The sequence below is a fragment of the Periophthalmus magnuspinnatus genome, chromosome 24 (assembly GCF_009829125.3).
Source record: "Periophthalmus magnuspinnatus isolate fPerMag1 chromosome 24, fPerMag1.2.pri, whole genome shotgun sequence".
NCBI lineage: Eukaryota > Metazoa > Chordata > Actinopteri > Gobiiformes > Gobiidae > Periophthalmus > Periophthalmus magnuspinnatus.
Window position 1 is genome coordinate 160,929 of NC_047149.1, and position 13,177 is coordinate 174,105.

Below are 13,177 nucleotides of genomic sequence, written 5' to 3' on the forward strand. Positions count from 1 at the left end.
GACCCCGAGATACTTGAACTCCTCCACTTGGGGCAGAGACTCTCCACCCACCCGGAGAGAGCAAACCACCTTTTTTTTACGGTTGAGAACCATGGCCTCGGATTTGGAGGAGCTGATTCTCATCCCAGCCACTTCACACTCGGCTGCAAACCGCCCCAGTGCCTGCTGCAGGTCCTGGCTCGAAGAAGCCATCAGGACAACATCATCTGCAAACAGCAGAGATGAAATCCTGTGGTTCCCAAACCAGGCCCCCTCCGGCCCCTGGCTGCGCCTAGAAATTCTGTCCATAAATATAATGAACAGAACCGGTGACAAAGGGCAGCCCTGGCGGAGTCCAACATGCACCGGGAACAGGTCTGACTTACTGCCGGCAATGCAAACACAGCTCCTGCTCCGGTCATACAGGGACCGGACAGCCCTTAGCAAAGAGCCCCGGACCCCATACTCCCAGAGCACCCCCCAAAGGGCACTACGAGGGACACGGTCGAATGCCTTCTCCAGATCCACAAAACACATGTGAACTGGTTGGGCAAACTCCCATGAGCCCTCGAGGACCCGATGAAGAGTATAGAGCTGGTCCAGTGTTCCACGACCAGGACGAAAACCACACTGCTCCTCCTGAATCCGAGGTTCGACTATCGGTCGGATTCTCCTCTCCAGTACCCTGGAATAGACCTTACCGGGAAGGCTGAGGAGTGTGATTCCCCTGTAATTGGAACACACCCTCCGGTCCCCCTTCTTATACAGAGGGACCACCACCCCGGTCTGCCATTCCACAGGTACTGTCCCCGACCGCCACGCGATGTTGCAGAGACGTGTCAGCCAAGACAGCCCCACAACATCCAGAGACTTGAGGTACTCAGGACGGATCTCGTCCACCCCCGGAGCCTTGCCACCGAGGACCTTGCCAACCGCCTCAGTGACTTCAGCCAGGGTGATGGACGAGTCCGCCTCTGGGTCCCCAGTTTCTGCTTCCTCCTCGGAAGACGTGACAGTGGGATTGAGGAGATCCTCAAAGTATTCCTTCCACCGCCCGACAACATCCCCAGTCGAGGTCAGCAGCTCTCCACCCGCACTGTAAACAGTGTTGGTGAAGCACTGCTTCCCCCTCCTGAGGCGTCGGACGGTTTGCCAGAATCTCTTTGAGGCCGTCCGATAGTCCTTCTCCATGGCCTCTCCGAACTCCTCCCAACCCCGAGTTTTTGCCTCTGTGACTGCCCGAGCCGCGGCACGCTTGGCCCGCCGGTACTCATCAGCTGCCTCAGGAGTCCCACGAGCCAACAAGGCTCGATAGGACTCCTTCTTCAGCTTGACAGCATCCCTTACTTCCGGTGTCCACCACCGGGTTCGGGGATTGCCGCCGCGACAAGCACCACAGACCTTACGACCACAGCTACGAGCAGCCGCATCGACAATAGAGGTGGAGAACATGGCCCACTCGGAGTCCATGTCTCCAACCTCCCCCGGAATCAGGGAGAAGCTCTCCCGGAGGTGGGAGTTGAAGACCCCCCTGACAGAGGGCTCCGCCAGACGTTCCCAGCAGACCCTCACAATGCGCTTGGGTCTGCCAGGTCTGTCCGGCTTCCTCCTCCGCCAGCGGATCCAACTCACCACCAGGTGGTGATCAGTTGACAGCTCAGCCCCTCTCTTCACCCGAGTGTCCAAGACACGTGGTCGGAGGTCAGATGACACGACAACAAAGTCGATCATCGACCTCCGACCTAGAGTGTCCTGGTGCCACGTGCACCGATGGACACCCTTGTGCTCGAACATGGTGTTTGTTATGGACAAGCTGTGACTAGCACAGAAGTCCAATAACAAAACACCGCTCGGGTTCAGATCGGGGAGGCCGTTCCTCCCAATCACACCCCTCCAAGTGTCACTGTCGTTACCCACATGGGCGTTGAAGTCCCCCAGGAGAACAACGGAGTCCCCGGTTGGTGCACTGTCTAGTACCCCTCCCAGGGACTCCAAGAAGGCCGGGTACTCTGCACTGCTGTTTGGCCCGTAGGCCGACACAACAGTGAGAGACCTGTCCCCGACCCGAAGGCGCAGGGACGCGACCCTCTCGTTCACCGGAGTGAACCCCAACACGCAGCGGCTGAGCTGTGGGGCAATGAGCAAGCCCACACCAGCTCTCCGCCGCTCCCCGCGGGCAACGCCAGAGAAATGGAGAGTCCAACCCCTCTCAAGAAGTTGGGTTCCAGAGCCCGAGCTGTGCGTGGAGGTGAGGCCGACTATATCTAGCCGGTAACGCTCAACCTCCCGCACAAGCTCAGGCTCCTTCCCCCCCAGCGAGGTGACGTTCCACGTCCCCAGAGCTAGTCTCCATGTCCGGAGATCCGGTCGTCGAGGTCCCCGCCTTCGACTGCCGCCCGGATCTCTTTGCACCCGCCCTGCATGGCTCCTCCCGCAGGTGGTGGGTCCACGGGAGGACGGCCCCACGTCGTTCCTTCGGGCTGGGCCCGACCGGGCCCCGTGGGGAAAGGCCCGGCCACCAGGCGCTCGCTGGCGAGCACCCACCCCAGGCCTGGCTCCAGGGTGGGGCCCCGGTAACGCCAGTCCGGGCGACGTAACTGGCCTCGTTCTTTGACTGTTCATGTAGGGCTTCTGAACCGCTCTTAGTCAGACCCGTCTCCCAGGACCTGTTTGCCATGGGTGACCCTACCAGGGGCATGAAGCCCCCGACAACATAGCTCCCAGGATCATTCGGGTGCTCAAACCCCTCCACCACGTTAAGGTGGCGGTTCGGGGAGGGGGGGCGGTGCCAGTTCTTCCCAAATGACGACACTTTCCATGTTACCATGGAGATGCAGAGACACAGTCGCAATGGAAACTGCATCCTCACGTTACGCCATAACGACCAGCAGCACTCGCTCCTCCATTTCAAAACATGTAAACAAACATGTAAACAATTATGGGTGAAACAAACATGTAAACAAACGTGTGAAACAAACATGTAAAGAAATGTGTGTGAAACAAACATGTAAACAAATAGGGGTGAAACAAACATATAAAGAAACATGTAAACAAACATGAGTGAAAGGAGTGAGGCAAACCGAAGTAGACGGTCCCGTTATAGAGTGGACACACATTTGGTCCAGAGAACGAGGAGAAACTGGCCGCTGGAAAATACAAAACACACCTGGTCTAATTTTGGTGTAGTCCTGATGTAGTCCTACTTTTGTCCTGCTTTAGTCCTGCTCTTGATCTCACCATTCACTGGCCCTCTAGTCTTCTTCTCGTGTGGTTTACTGTCCGTCGCCATAGCAATGGCAGAGTCATTAGCAGGAGGATCATACACATATGAGCCAGCCCCTCCGATGTTCACTCCTGAGGAGACAAGAAAACAAGCAGAGAGGGATAAGGAAACAAAGAGAGAGGGGACGAGGACACAAGGAGAGAGGAGACGAGGAGATGAGGAGACAAGGAAAGATAGGATGATGAGGAGAGAGATGAGGGGATGAGGAGACAAGAAGAGGGTGGACGAGGAGATAGAAGACACATGAGTCTGACCTTTGAGAGCACAGACATGTCAGATGCCCTCCCTGTGCGTCCGGACTGTGTTTCTGTCTCTTTAGGCGATATAGGCTCGCACAGAGCCTATATCGGTGCTGAGGCTAAATAAATCCTGCAGTTGATGGAGCAAAAGGTGTTTTTTTTTTTTTTTTTTAAATGCACTTGTGCGTTCACCTCGTGTACAGGAGTTTTTCTTTGAGAACAGAAATAATCCGCAATAATGACTCTTCACACTCTGTTGTAAAGCGAAGGAACCAAATCTGAAGACATTATCAACATTTCATCCAGATTAGCAGGTCTGGTTTTGAGACCAACTCTCGCGGTGCTTAATCCCATTAATCTCACGGTTCTGTCTCGGTTCCTATACGGTCTGTGTTTCTGATACAGGTTACGGTTCTTGTGGTCTGTGGTTTGGTTCTTACCAAAAAACACGGATTTTTGGTAAGAACCAAACTAAACCTCTTTCGTCTCCTTCGGTAAGGAGACGAAAGAGGAGACCCAGACCAGACTCAAACCAGACCCAAACCAGACCCAAGCTAAACCAAACCAGACCCGGTCCAAGACCCAGAGGAGATCCTGATGTGGTGCAGAATGTTAAGAGCAGCAGCACATTCCACTTCACGAACCACTTTAAATGCCTCGCTCTTCACATCTTGATATCGACCCGGATCAGTCCTGCAAAGCCTGGTTCAGTCCTAGTTCTGACCTTCTTCACTCCTGGTTCAGATCTGGTTCAGTTCTTGGTTCAGTTCTTGGTTCAGTTATGGTTCAGACCTGCTTCAGACCTGCTTTAGTCCGGGTTCAAACCTGGTTCAGACCTGCTTTAGTACTGCTTCAGTCCTGGTTCAGACCAGGTTTCAAAACAAAGATGTGTTTTATTGCATTTATAGATGATGATTTTACACTTCACACGTAAAGTAGGTAACGTCAAATTGAACATACAGGGCCTGTTTAAAGCGTCAGGTGTGTCCAAGCCCCGCCCCTGCTGTCACATGACCCATCCATACTTCCTGTTTACGCACCGGAGCCTGCCTGAGGAGAAGGCTCCTCAGGCCGAGCAGAGATACCTGCACTCCGCTCCTCTGACCCCCGCTGTCCCCGGGTACTCCGCTCCTCTGACCCCCGCTGTCCCCGGGTACTCCGCTCCTCTGACCCCCGCTGTCCCTGTGTACTCCACTCCGCTGACGTCCTTTGTCCCTAGGTACTCCGCCCCACTGAGCACCGCTCTGAGGCTCCTGTCAGAGTACTTGTAATTATACTTTTACTCTTACTTGAGTATTATATAGTACAGCGTAACAGTATTCTTACTTGAGTATTATATAGTACAGCGTAACAGTATTCTTACTCGAGTAATATATAGTACAGTGTAACAGTACTCTTACTTGAGTAATATATAGTACAGTGTGACAGTACTCTTACTTGAGTAATATATAGTACAGTGTGACAGTACTCTTACTTGAGTAATACATAGTACAGTGTGACAGTACTCTTACTTAAGTAATATATAGTACAGTGTGACAGTACTCTTACTTGAGTAATACATAGTACAGTGTGACAGTACTCTTACTTAAGTAATATATAGTACAGTGTGACAGTACTCTTACTTGAGTAATACATAGTACAGTGTGACAGTACTCTTACTTAAGTAATATATAGTACAGTGTGACAGTACTCTTACTTGAGTAATACATAGTACAGTGTGACAGTATTCTTACTCGAGTAATACATAGTACAGTGTGACAGTACTCTTACTCGAGTAATATATAGTACAGTGTAACAGTACTCTTACTTGAGTAATATATAGTACAGTGTGACAGTACTCTTACTTGAGTAATATATAGTACAGTGTGACAGTACTCTTACTTGAGTAATATATAGTACAGTGTGACAGTACTCTTACTTAAGTAATATATAGTACAGTGTGACAGTACTCTTACTTGAGTAATACATAGTACAGTGTGACAGTACTCTTACTTAAGTAATATATAGTACAGTGTGACAGTACTCTTACTTGAGTAATACATAGTACAGTGTGACAGTATTCTTACTCGAGTAATACATAGTACAGCGTAACAGTATTCTTACTCGAGTAATATATAGTACAGTGTAACAGTACTCTTACTCGAGTAATATATAGTACAGTGTGACAGTACTCTTACTTGAGTAATATATAGTACAGTGTGACAGTACTCTTACTTGAGTAATACATAGTACAGTGTGACAGTACTCTTACTTAAGTAATATATAGTACAGTGTGACAGTACTCTTACTTGAGTAATACATAGTACAGTGTGACAGTACTCTTACTCGAGTAATATATAGTACAGTGTGACAGTACTCTTACTCGAGTAATATATAGTACAGTGTGACAGTACTCTTACTCGAGTAATACATAGTACAGTGTGACAGTACTCTTACTCGAGTAATATATAGTACAGTGTGACAGTACTCTTACTCGAGTAATACATAGTACAGTGTGACAGTACTCTTACTTAAGTAATATATAGTACAGTGTGACAGTACTCTTACTTGAGTAATACATAGTACAGTGTGACAGTATTCTTACTCGAGTAATACATAGTACAGTGTGACAGTACTCTTACTCAAGTAATATATAGTACAGTGTGACAGTACTCTTACTTAAGTAATATATAGTACAGTGTGACAGTACTCTTACTTAAGTAATATATAGTACAGTGTGACAGTACTCTTACTTAAGTAATATATAGTACAGTGTAACAGTACTCTTACTTGAGTAAGAGTTGTGGTTCCTCTTCCCTCTGTGAGTCTGAAGTGACTGGACCTTAATGTAACAATATGATATTCTTGCTTTTTCAGATATGATTTAGTTTGAATTATTTTTGTATCTGTTTGAAAATGACACATTTTGTGAAATCAGATTAAAATAACTGAGACAACTGTTGTTGTGATTTTGGGCATTACAAAAATAAATGAATTGAATTGAAATACTCAAGTCCTTTCTCCTAATACTTTTTCCGAGTCCAGACCGGAGTCCACACCGGAGTCCAGACCAGAGACCATGGTGGTCACTGCTCCTCTGACCTGGCTCGTCATGCTGCTCTGCACTGTGACCCCTCTTGCCGCTGCCCCCTCTTGGAGACCTCACCGCAGCAGCAAAGGTGATACAGTGGGTTCTATTCTCACAGAGAGCAGGAGCAAAGATTAGTCCTGGTTTAGTCCTGGTTCAGACCTGCTTTAGTCCAGATCTAGTCCTACTTTAGTTCTGTTTTTTTCATGGTTTACTCTGGTTCATTTCTGGTTCAGTCCTGGTTTAGCCTTGGTTTAGACCTGGTTTATTTTTGGTCGAATCCTTGTATGTGTTAAACCTGCTCTCCTACATTTGATGCTTTAATCTGGGTCACACACTGTTCTTTTTTATGAATACACATAAAAATATAAACTTGTTTCATTTCTATATTTCTCCAACCACACCACAGCATCTGGGAGGGCATCTGACACATTGGAGGATGGGAGGGTATCTGACACACAACAGGATGGGAGGGAATCTGACAAACAGGTGAATGGGAGAGCATCTGACACAGTAGGATGGGAGAGCATCTGACATAAAAGAGGATGGGATGGCATCTGACACACTGTGGTTTTAGGGCGCATGTGGCACATCACAGACCTTCACCTGGACCCGACTTACCGCCTGGGCCCTGACCCTGCCCACGTATGCGCCTCATCCAAAGGGTCCCCCGCTGTGGCCCCCGGTGTGTACGGGGACTACTTGTGTGACGCTCCCTACAGCCTGCTCTCGTCAGCTCTGGACCACCTGTCCAAGATGGTCTCTCCCGAGGACTTTGTCATCTGGACCGGGTCAGAACCACACTCTCTCTTCTGGTTTAGTCCCGATTTAAACCTGGTTTAGTCCTGATTTAAACCTGATTTAGTCCTGGTTTAGACACAGTTTAGACCTGGTTTAGACCTAGTTTAAACCTGGTTTAGCACTGCTTTAGACCAGGGTCAGAGCTGGTTTAATCCTGGTATAGACCTGGTTTAGTACTGCTTTAGACCTAGTTTAGACCTGGTTCAAACCAGGTTTAGACCAGGTTCAGTCCTGCTTCAGAGCTTGTTTAGTCCTGGTTTAGACCCGGTTTAAACCTGGTTTAGACCTGCTCTAGGACCTGGTTTAGGTCTAGATTTTGGCCATCTGCATATTTTGATTCATAATGGCTGCCTTCAGGTTGGATATAGGGTGTGGTCCCCATAGACATTTTTGCTCAAGGTCATATAAAGAATGAGTGTACCAAATTGGATTACAACAAACCGTTTTTTTTTTCACTTGTCATTGACTTTTTTGAGGCGTGGCCATACAAATGTGGATGTAGACAGGGCGTGGTCTTCATTGGCATTTTTGTTCAGAAACTCAGAAAAGAGTCTGTGTACCCTATTGTATTTGTCTACAACAAACTCAATTCTTCCATCCTATTTTAACCTTTAAGGGGGCGCTGGAGAGCCTCTTTTAAAGATATAAGTATAATTTACTTATCATTATGCCCAGATTATCAAATACACAAACAGTACATCGAGTCCATCCAGACCTGACCATTTTTACCAAAGTTACAGGGATTTTTATACTTTCAAAATGGCTGCTTTGTTGAGAGCTCATTATGACCACACCCTGAGACGTATACAGATTATTTTTATTATTAACTTTTGATCTCATAAATGTCCTGATGATGCTGCCTCAGTTTAGAGTCCATTGAATAAAAACTCTAGGACAGTTTGTGAGAGTATGAGGTCTAGATTTTGGACATCTGCATATTTTGATTCAAAATTCACGTCGGAGATAGGGTGTGGTCCCCAATGAATTTTTTTGCTCGGGGTCACATTAAGAATGAGTGTACCCAATTTCATTTGATTGTGACAAACTTTTTTTTTTCACTTCTCATTGACTTTTTGAGGCGTGGCCATGCAAATGTGGATAGCTTTTTTGTTCAGAATCTCTTGTCTGTACATTATTGTTTGCTGCTTGATGTTTGCCATTTTACCCAAAATTGTACAATTACAATAGGGCTCTCACACTTTTGTGCTTGGGTCCTGATAATGTTTTTTTTTTTTTTTCGGTTTTTTTTTTTTTTACACCTAAATGATAAAATAATGATAATAATGGGACTTTGTCACATTGTTGCCCATTATGAAGAGCCTCTCTGTAAATTCTTTCACAAGTCCACGACAAATAGATTGGCTTTTATGAATTTTTAAAAACAGAATATGAAGGGGGCGCTATAGAGGCACCTTAAAAGATAAAGCCCTAATTTGCATGTTATTACATCAAGCTCAGAAATGTGCAGGCATGCTTCATTGGGTCCATTCAAATCCGACTCTGTTTATGAAGAAGAAAGCCCTTTATGACGACTGTACAATCAAGGTTCGCCTGCTGGTCGGGCCTTTCCCCACTGGGCCCGCCGGGCTCAGCCCGAAGGAGCGACGTGGGGCCGTCTTCACACGGACCCACCACCTGCGAGAGGATCTATAAGCGGCCAGTGCAGAGCGATCTGGGCAGCAGTCGAAGGCAGGGACCTCAACGTCCGGATCTCCAGACATGGAGACTAGCTCTGGGGACAAGGAATGTCACCTCGCTGGGGGGGAAGAAGCCTGAGCTTGTGCGAGAGGTTGCGCGCTACCAACTAGATATAGTCGGCCTCGCCTCCACGCACAGCTTGGGCTCTGGAACCCAACTCCTTGAGAGGGGCTGGACTCTCCATTTCTCTGGCGTCGAGCGACGGCGGCGAGCTGGTGTGGGCTTGCTCAGTGCCCCACAGCTCAGCCACCACGTGTTGGAGTTCACCCCGGTGAATGAGAGGGTTGCATCCCTGTGCCTTCAGGTTGGGGACAGGCCTCTCACTGTTTTGTCGGTCTATGAGCCGAACAGCAGTGCAGAGTACCCGGCCTTGTTGGAGTCTCTGGGAGGGGTACTAGACAGTGCACCGACCGGGGACTCCATTGTTCTCCTGGGTGACTTCAATGCCCATGTGGGTTATGACAGTGACACCTGGAGGTGCGTGATTGGGAAGAACAGCCTCCCTGATTTGAACCCAATCTGTGTTTTGTTATTGGACTTCTGTGCTAGCCACAGTTTGTCCATAATAAATACCATGTTCGAGCACAAGGATGTCCATCGGTGCACATGGCACTAGGCAACTAGGTCAGAGGTCGATGATCGACTTTGATGTCGTCGTGATCCGCTGGCGGAGGAGGAAGCCGGATAGACCTGGCAGACCCAAGCCTATTGTGAGGGTCTGCTGGGAATGTCTGGTGGAACCCTGTGTCAGGGGGTCTTCAATAGGGAGCTTCTCCCTGATCCTGGGGGAGGCTTGGGGCATGGACTCCGAGTGGGCCATGTTCTCCACCTCTACTGTTGATGCGGCTGCTCGTAGCAGTGGTCGTAAGGTCTGTGGTGCTTGTCGTGACAGCAAACTCTGAACCCTGTGGTGGACACCGGAAGTAAGGGATGCCGTCAGGCTGAAGGAGTCCTATCGAGCCTGGTTGGCTTGTGGGAGTCCTGAGGCAGCTAACGAGTACTGCCGGGCCAAGCATGCCGTCGCTCGTGCAGTCATGGAGACAAAAACTTGGGGTTGGGAGGAGTTCAGAGAAGCCATGGAGAAGGACTATCGAACGGCCTCAAAAATATTCTGGCAAAATGTCCGACGCCTTAGGAGAGGGAAGCAGTGCTTCACCAACACTGTTTACAGTGCAGGTAGAGAGCTACTGACCTCGACTGGGGATGTTGACGGATGGTGGAAGGAATACTTTGAGGATCTCCTCAATCCCACCATCACATCTTCCGAGGAGGAAGCAGAGACTGGGGACCCAGAGGCAGACTCGTCCATCACTCTGGCTGAAGTCGCCGAGGTGGTTACCAAGCTCCTCGGTGGCAAGGCTCCGGGAATGGCTCCGTCCCGAGTACCTTAAGTCTCTGGATGTTGTGTGGCTGTCTTGGCTGACACGTCTCTACAACATCGCTTGGGTGGTGGTCCCTCTGTATAAGAAGGAGGACCGGAGGGTGTGTTCCAGTTATAGGGGAATCACACTCCTCAGCCTTCCCGGTAAGGTCTACCCCAGGGTACTGGAGAGGAGAATCCGACTGATGGTCGAACCTCGGATTCAGGAGGAGCAGTGTGGTTTTTGTCCTGGTCGTGGAACACTGGACCAGCTCTGTACTCTCCATTGGGTCCTCGAGGGTTCATGGGAGTTTGCCCAACCAGTCCACATGTGTTTTGTGAATCTGGAGAAGGCATTCCACTGTATCCCCCGTGGTGTCCTTTGGGGGTGCTCCGGGAGTACGGGGTCCGGGCCTTTTACTAAGGGTTTTACGCTCCCTGTATGACCGGAGAAGGAGCTGTGTTCGCATTGCCGGCAGTAAGTCAGACCTGTTCATGGTGCATGTTGGACTCCACCAGGGCTGCCCTTTGTCACCGGTTTCTGTCCATAAATTCTGTCCATAAATGTAATGAACAGAATTTCCTCCTCCGTAGGGTGGCCAGGCGCACCCTTAGGGATAGGGTGAACAGCTCCATCACACTGGAGGAGCTCGGAGTAGAGTGGCTGCTCCTACATGTCGAGAGGAGCCAGCTGAGGTGGCTTGGGCACCTGCTCAGGATGCCTCCTGGATGCCTCCCTAGGGACGTGTTTCGGGCCTGTCCCATTGGAAGGAGGCCCCGAGGAAGACCCAGGACACGATGGAGGGACTATGTCTCTCGGCTGGCCTGGGAATGCCTTGGGGTCCCACCGGAGGACGTGTCTGGCGTGAGGGAAGTCTGGGAGTCCCTGCTTAGACTGCTGCCCCCGCATCCCGGCCCCGGATAAGCGGAAGAAAATGGATGGATTGATGGATTTATGAAACATAGAATTTTTAAACATTTTCCAAATATTTACATTTTGCTGAAAAATCACCATGATGATGCCCAACTTTTTATTTAAAAGTTAACCTTTTATTAACCCAGTGCTTCGCAATTATTTTCTATCATCCCCCCTATAAAGAAGAAAAAACTTCGCGCCCCCAAATAAAAAAAGTTAAATTAAATTAAAAAAAAATAAAATTCAATAAACATCAAATGAATAAATTTAAATTAAATAAATATCAAAACAATACATTAAAATTAAATTAATATCAAATTAAAACAAGTAATTTAGCAATTTGGTACACCACCTTATATGATGCTAACAGTGCTTGCTGCTTTAAGTGACATTTACAAAGCGGGATGATTGTTGTTAATATTCAGCACGTTTACGCTGAAAAAACTCTAGCGTCTTATCAGCGTGACTGAGGTGTAATGAGGTGGCGCTTTAACTTATTTGGCTTCATACTGTCCGCTGCCACAGCAGACACCGGTCTGTCCATGTGTCCCACCGGAGTCACGGTGAAGCCAAGTGCTAAATACTCTTCATCAGACTCCTCCTCGTCTTACTTTTCGAGTGACTTTACCTCCGTCTATATCCGCCTTTCTTTTCATTCCTGTTAAAATGTTTTCCATAGCGTTTCTTTAGCAAAAGTGTTTCTTGTTCACTGCCCTGTGTCACGATCTGTTCGCTCTCTCCTGCTCTTTGCCCCCCCCCTATCTCACCCCCACTATTTGAGAACCACTGTATTAACCTATAGCCTTTTATTGCACATGGGTTTTGTGTCTTTTGGGAAAGATTGAAATGCAATATGTCCGACTTCCTGTAGGGTTTAAGGCGGGGCAATAATATTTGTCTACGATGGCATTTTTTTTAGGCGGGGTTCCCATTGGTGCAATCTAAATCGATTTTTGAGGTGGTGCTACTGAGACGTCTTTCAGACGGGGTTTTCACTGAAATTTAGAACTCACTGAATTTTCAATACCACTTACTTGTCTATACATTATTGTTTACAATTTTCCTCAAAATTGTACAGTTACAATAGGGCTCTCACACGAGTGCAAGGTGGACGAGTTTTCACTTTGACTTAAAGTGAAAAAATATTCTGATCCAACAAAGTGTTGTTAGTGTCCTCTGTTGTTACCCTCTCTGGCTCCTTCATGTCTATCTGGCCTATCCTCCATTTCACTCTGGTATTAACGGTGAACGGTGAACATTGCCATATCCAAATACTTTTAAAAGGCTACAGAACGCACCCTGACCTGATAAAGTCCTGTTTTAGAACTGGTTTATTCTTAGTTTAATCCTAGTTTAGCCCTAGTCTAGACATGGTTAAGGTCTGGTTTAAACCTGGTTTAAATATGGTTTCTCTCCCACAGGGACAGTCCTCCTCATGTTCCTCCTTCAGAACTTTCCACAGACCTGGTCGTTCAGGTTTTGTCCAACCTCACAAAGTCCATCAGCGAAAAGCTTCCCAACGTCACTGTGTACCCCGCCCTCGGTAACCACGACTACTGGCCTCAGGTATGGACTAGACCAGTCGAGAGACCAGTCGAGAGACCAGACCTCAGACCAGACCTTGCTCTCATCTTTACTCCTGTATAACACAGTGAAGTGCCATTGGTTCTTTTGAACATCCCTGTGTGGAGCCGGAGTCCTGTTGCATCTGTTGGTTCTGTTGATGGTCCCTGTGCACAGCTGGAGTCCTGTTGGTTCTGTTGATGGTCCCTGTGCACAGCTGGAGTCCTGTTGGATCTGTTGGTTCTGTTGATAGTCCCTGTGCGGAGCTGGG

General features: G+C 48.2%; 1 protein-coding gene across 3 annotated transcripts in view; it reads left to right on the forward strand.

Annotated features, from left to right (window-relative positions):
* The first annotated feature begins 4,536 nt into the window (after positions 1-4,536).
* smpdl3a (sphingomyelin phosphodiesterase acid like 3A) overlaps positions 4,537-13,177 on the forward strand; it is a 70,830-nt gene continuing 62,189 nt past the window's right edge. For 2 of the 3 annotated variants that reach the window (XM_055232091.1, XM_033990454.2), the window contains exons 1-4: positions 4,537-4,720; positions 6,526-6,659; positions 7,146-7,359; positions 12,765-12,909. In XM_055232091.1, coding sequence (XP_055088066.1) covers positions 6,560-6,659; positions 7,146-7,359; positions 12,765-12,909 — 459 coding nt within the window. In that variant the 5' untranslated portion in view covers positions 4,537-4,720; positions 6,526-6,559. Of the gene's footprint in view, positions 4,769-6,525; positions 6,660-7,145; positions 7,360-12,764; positions 12,910-13,177 lie in introns of all 3 variants that reach the window. The other variant, XM_055232090.1, reaches the window with a different exon arrangement.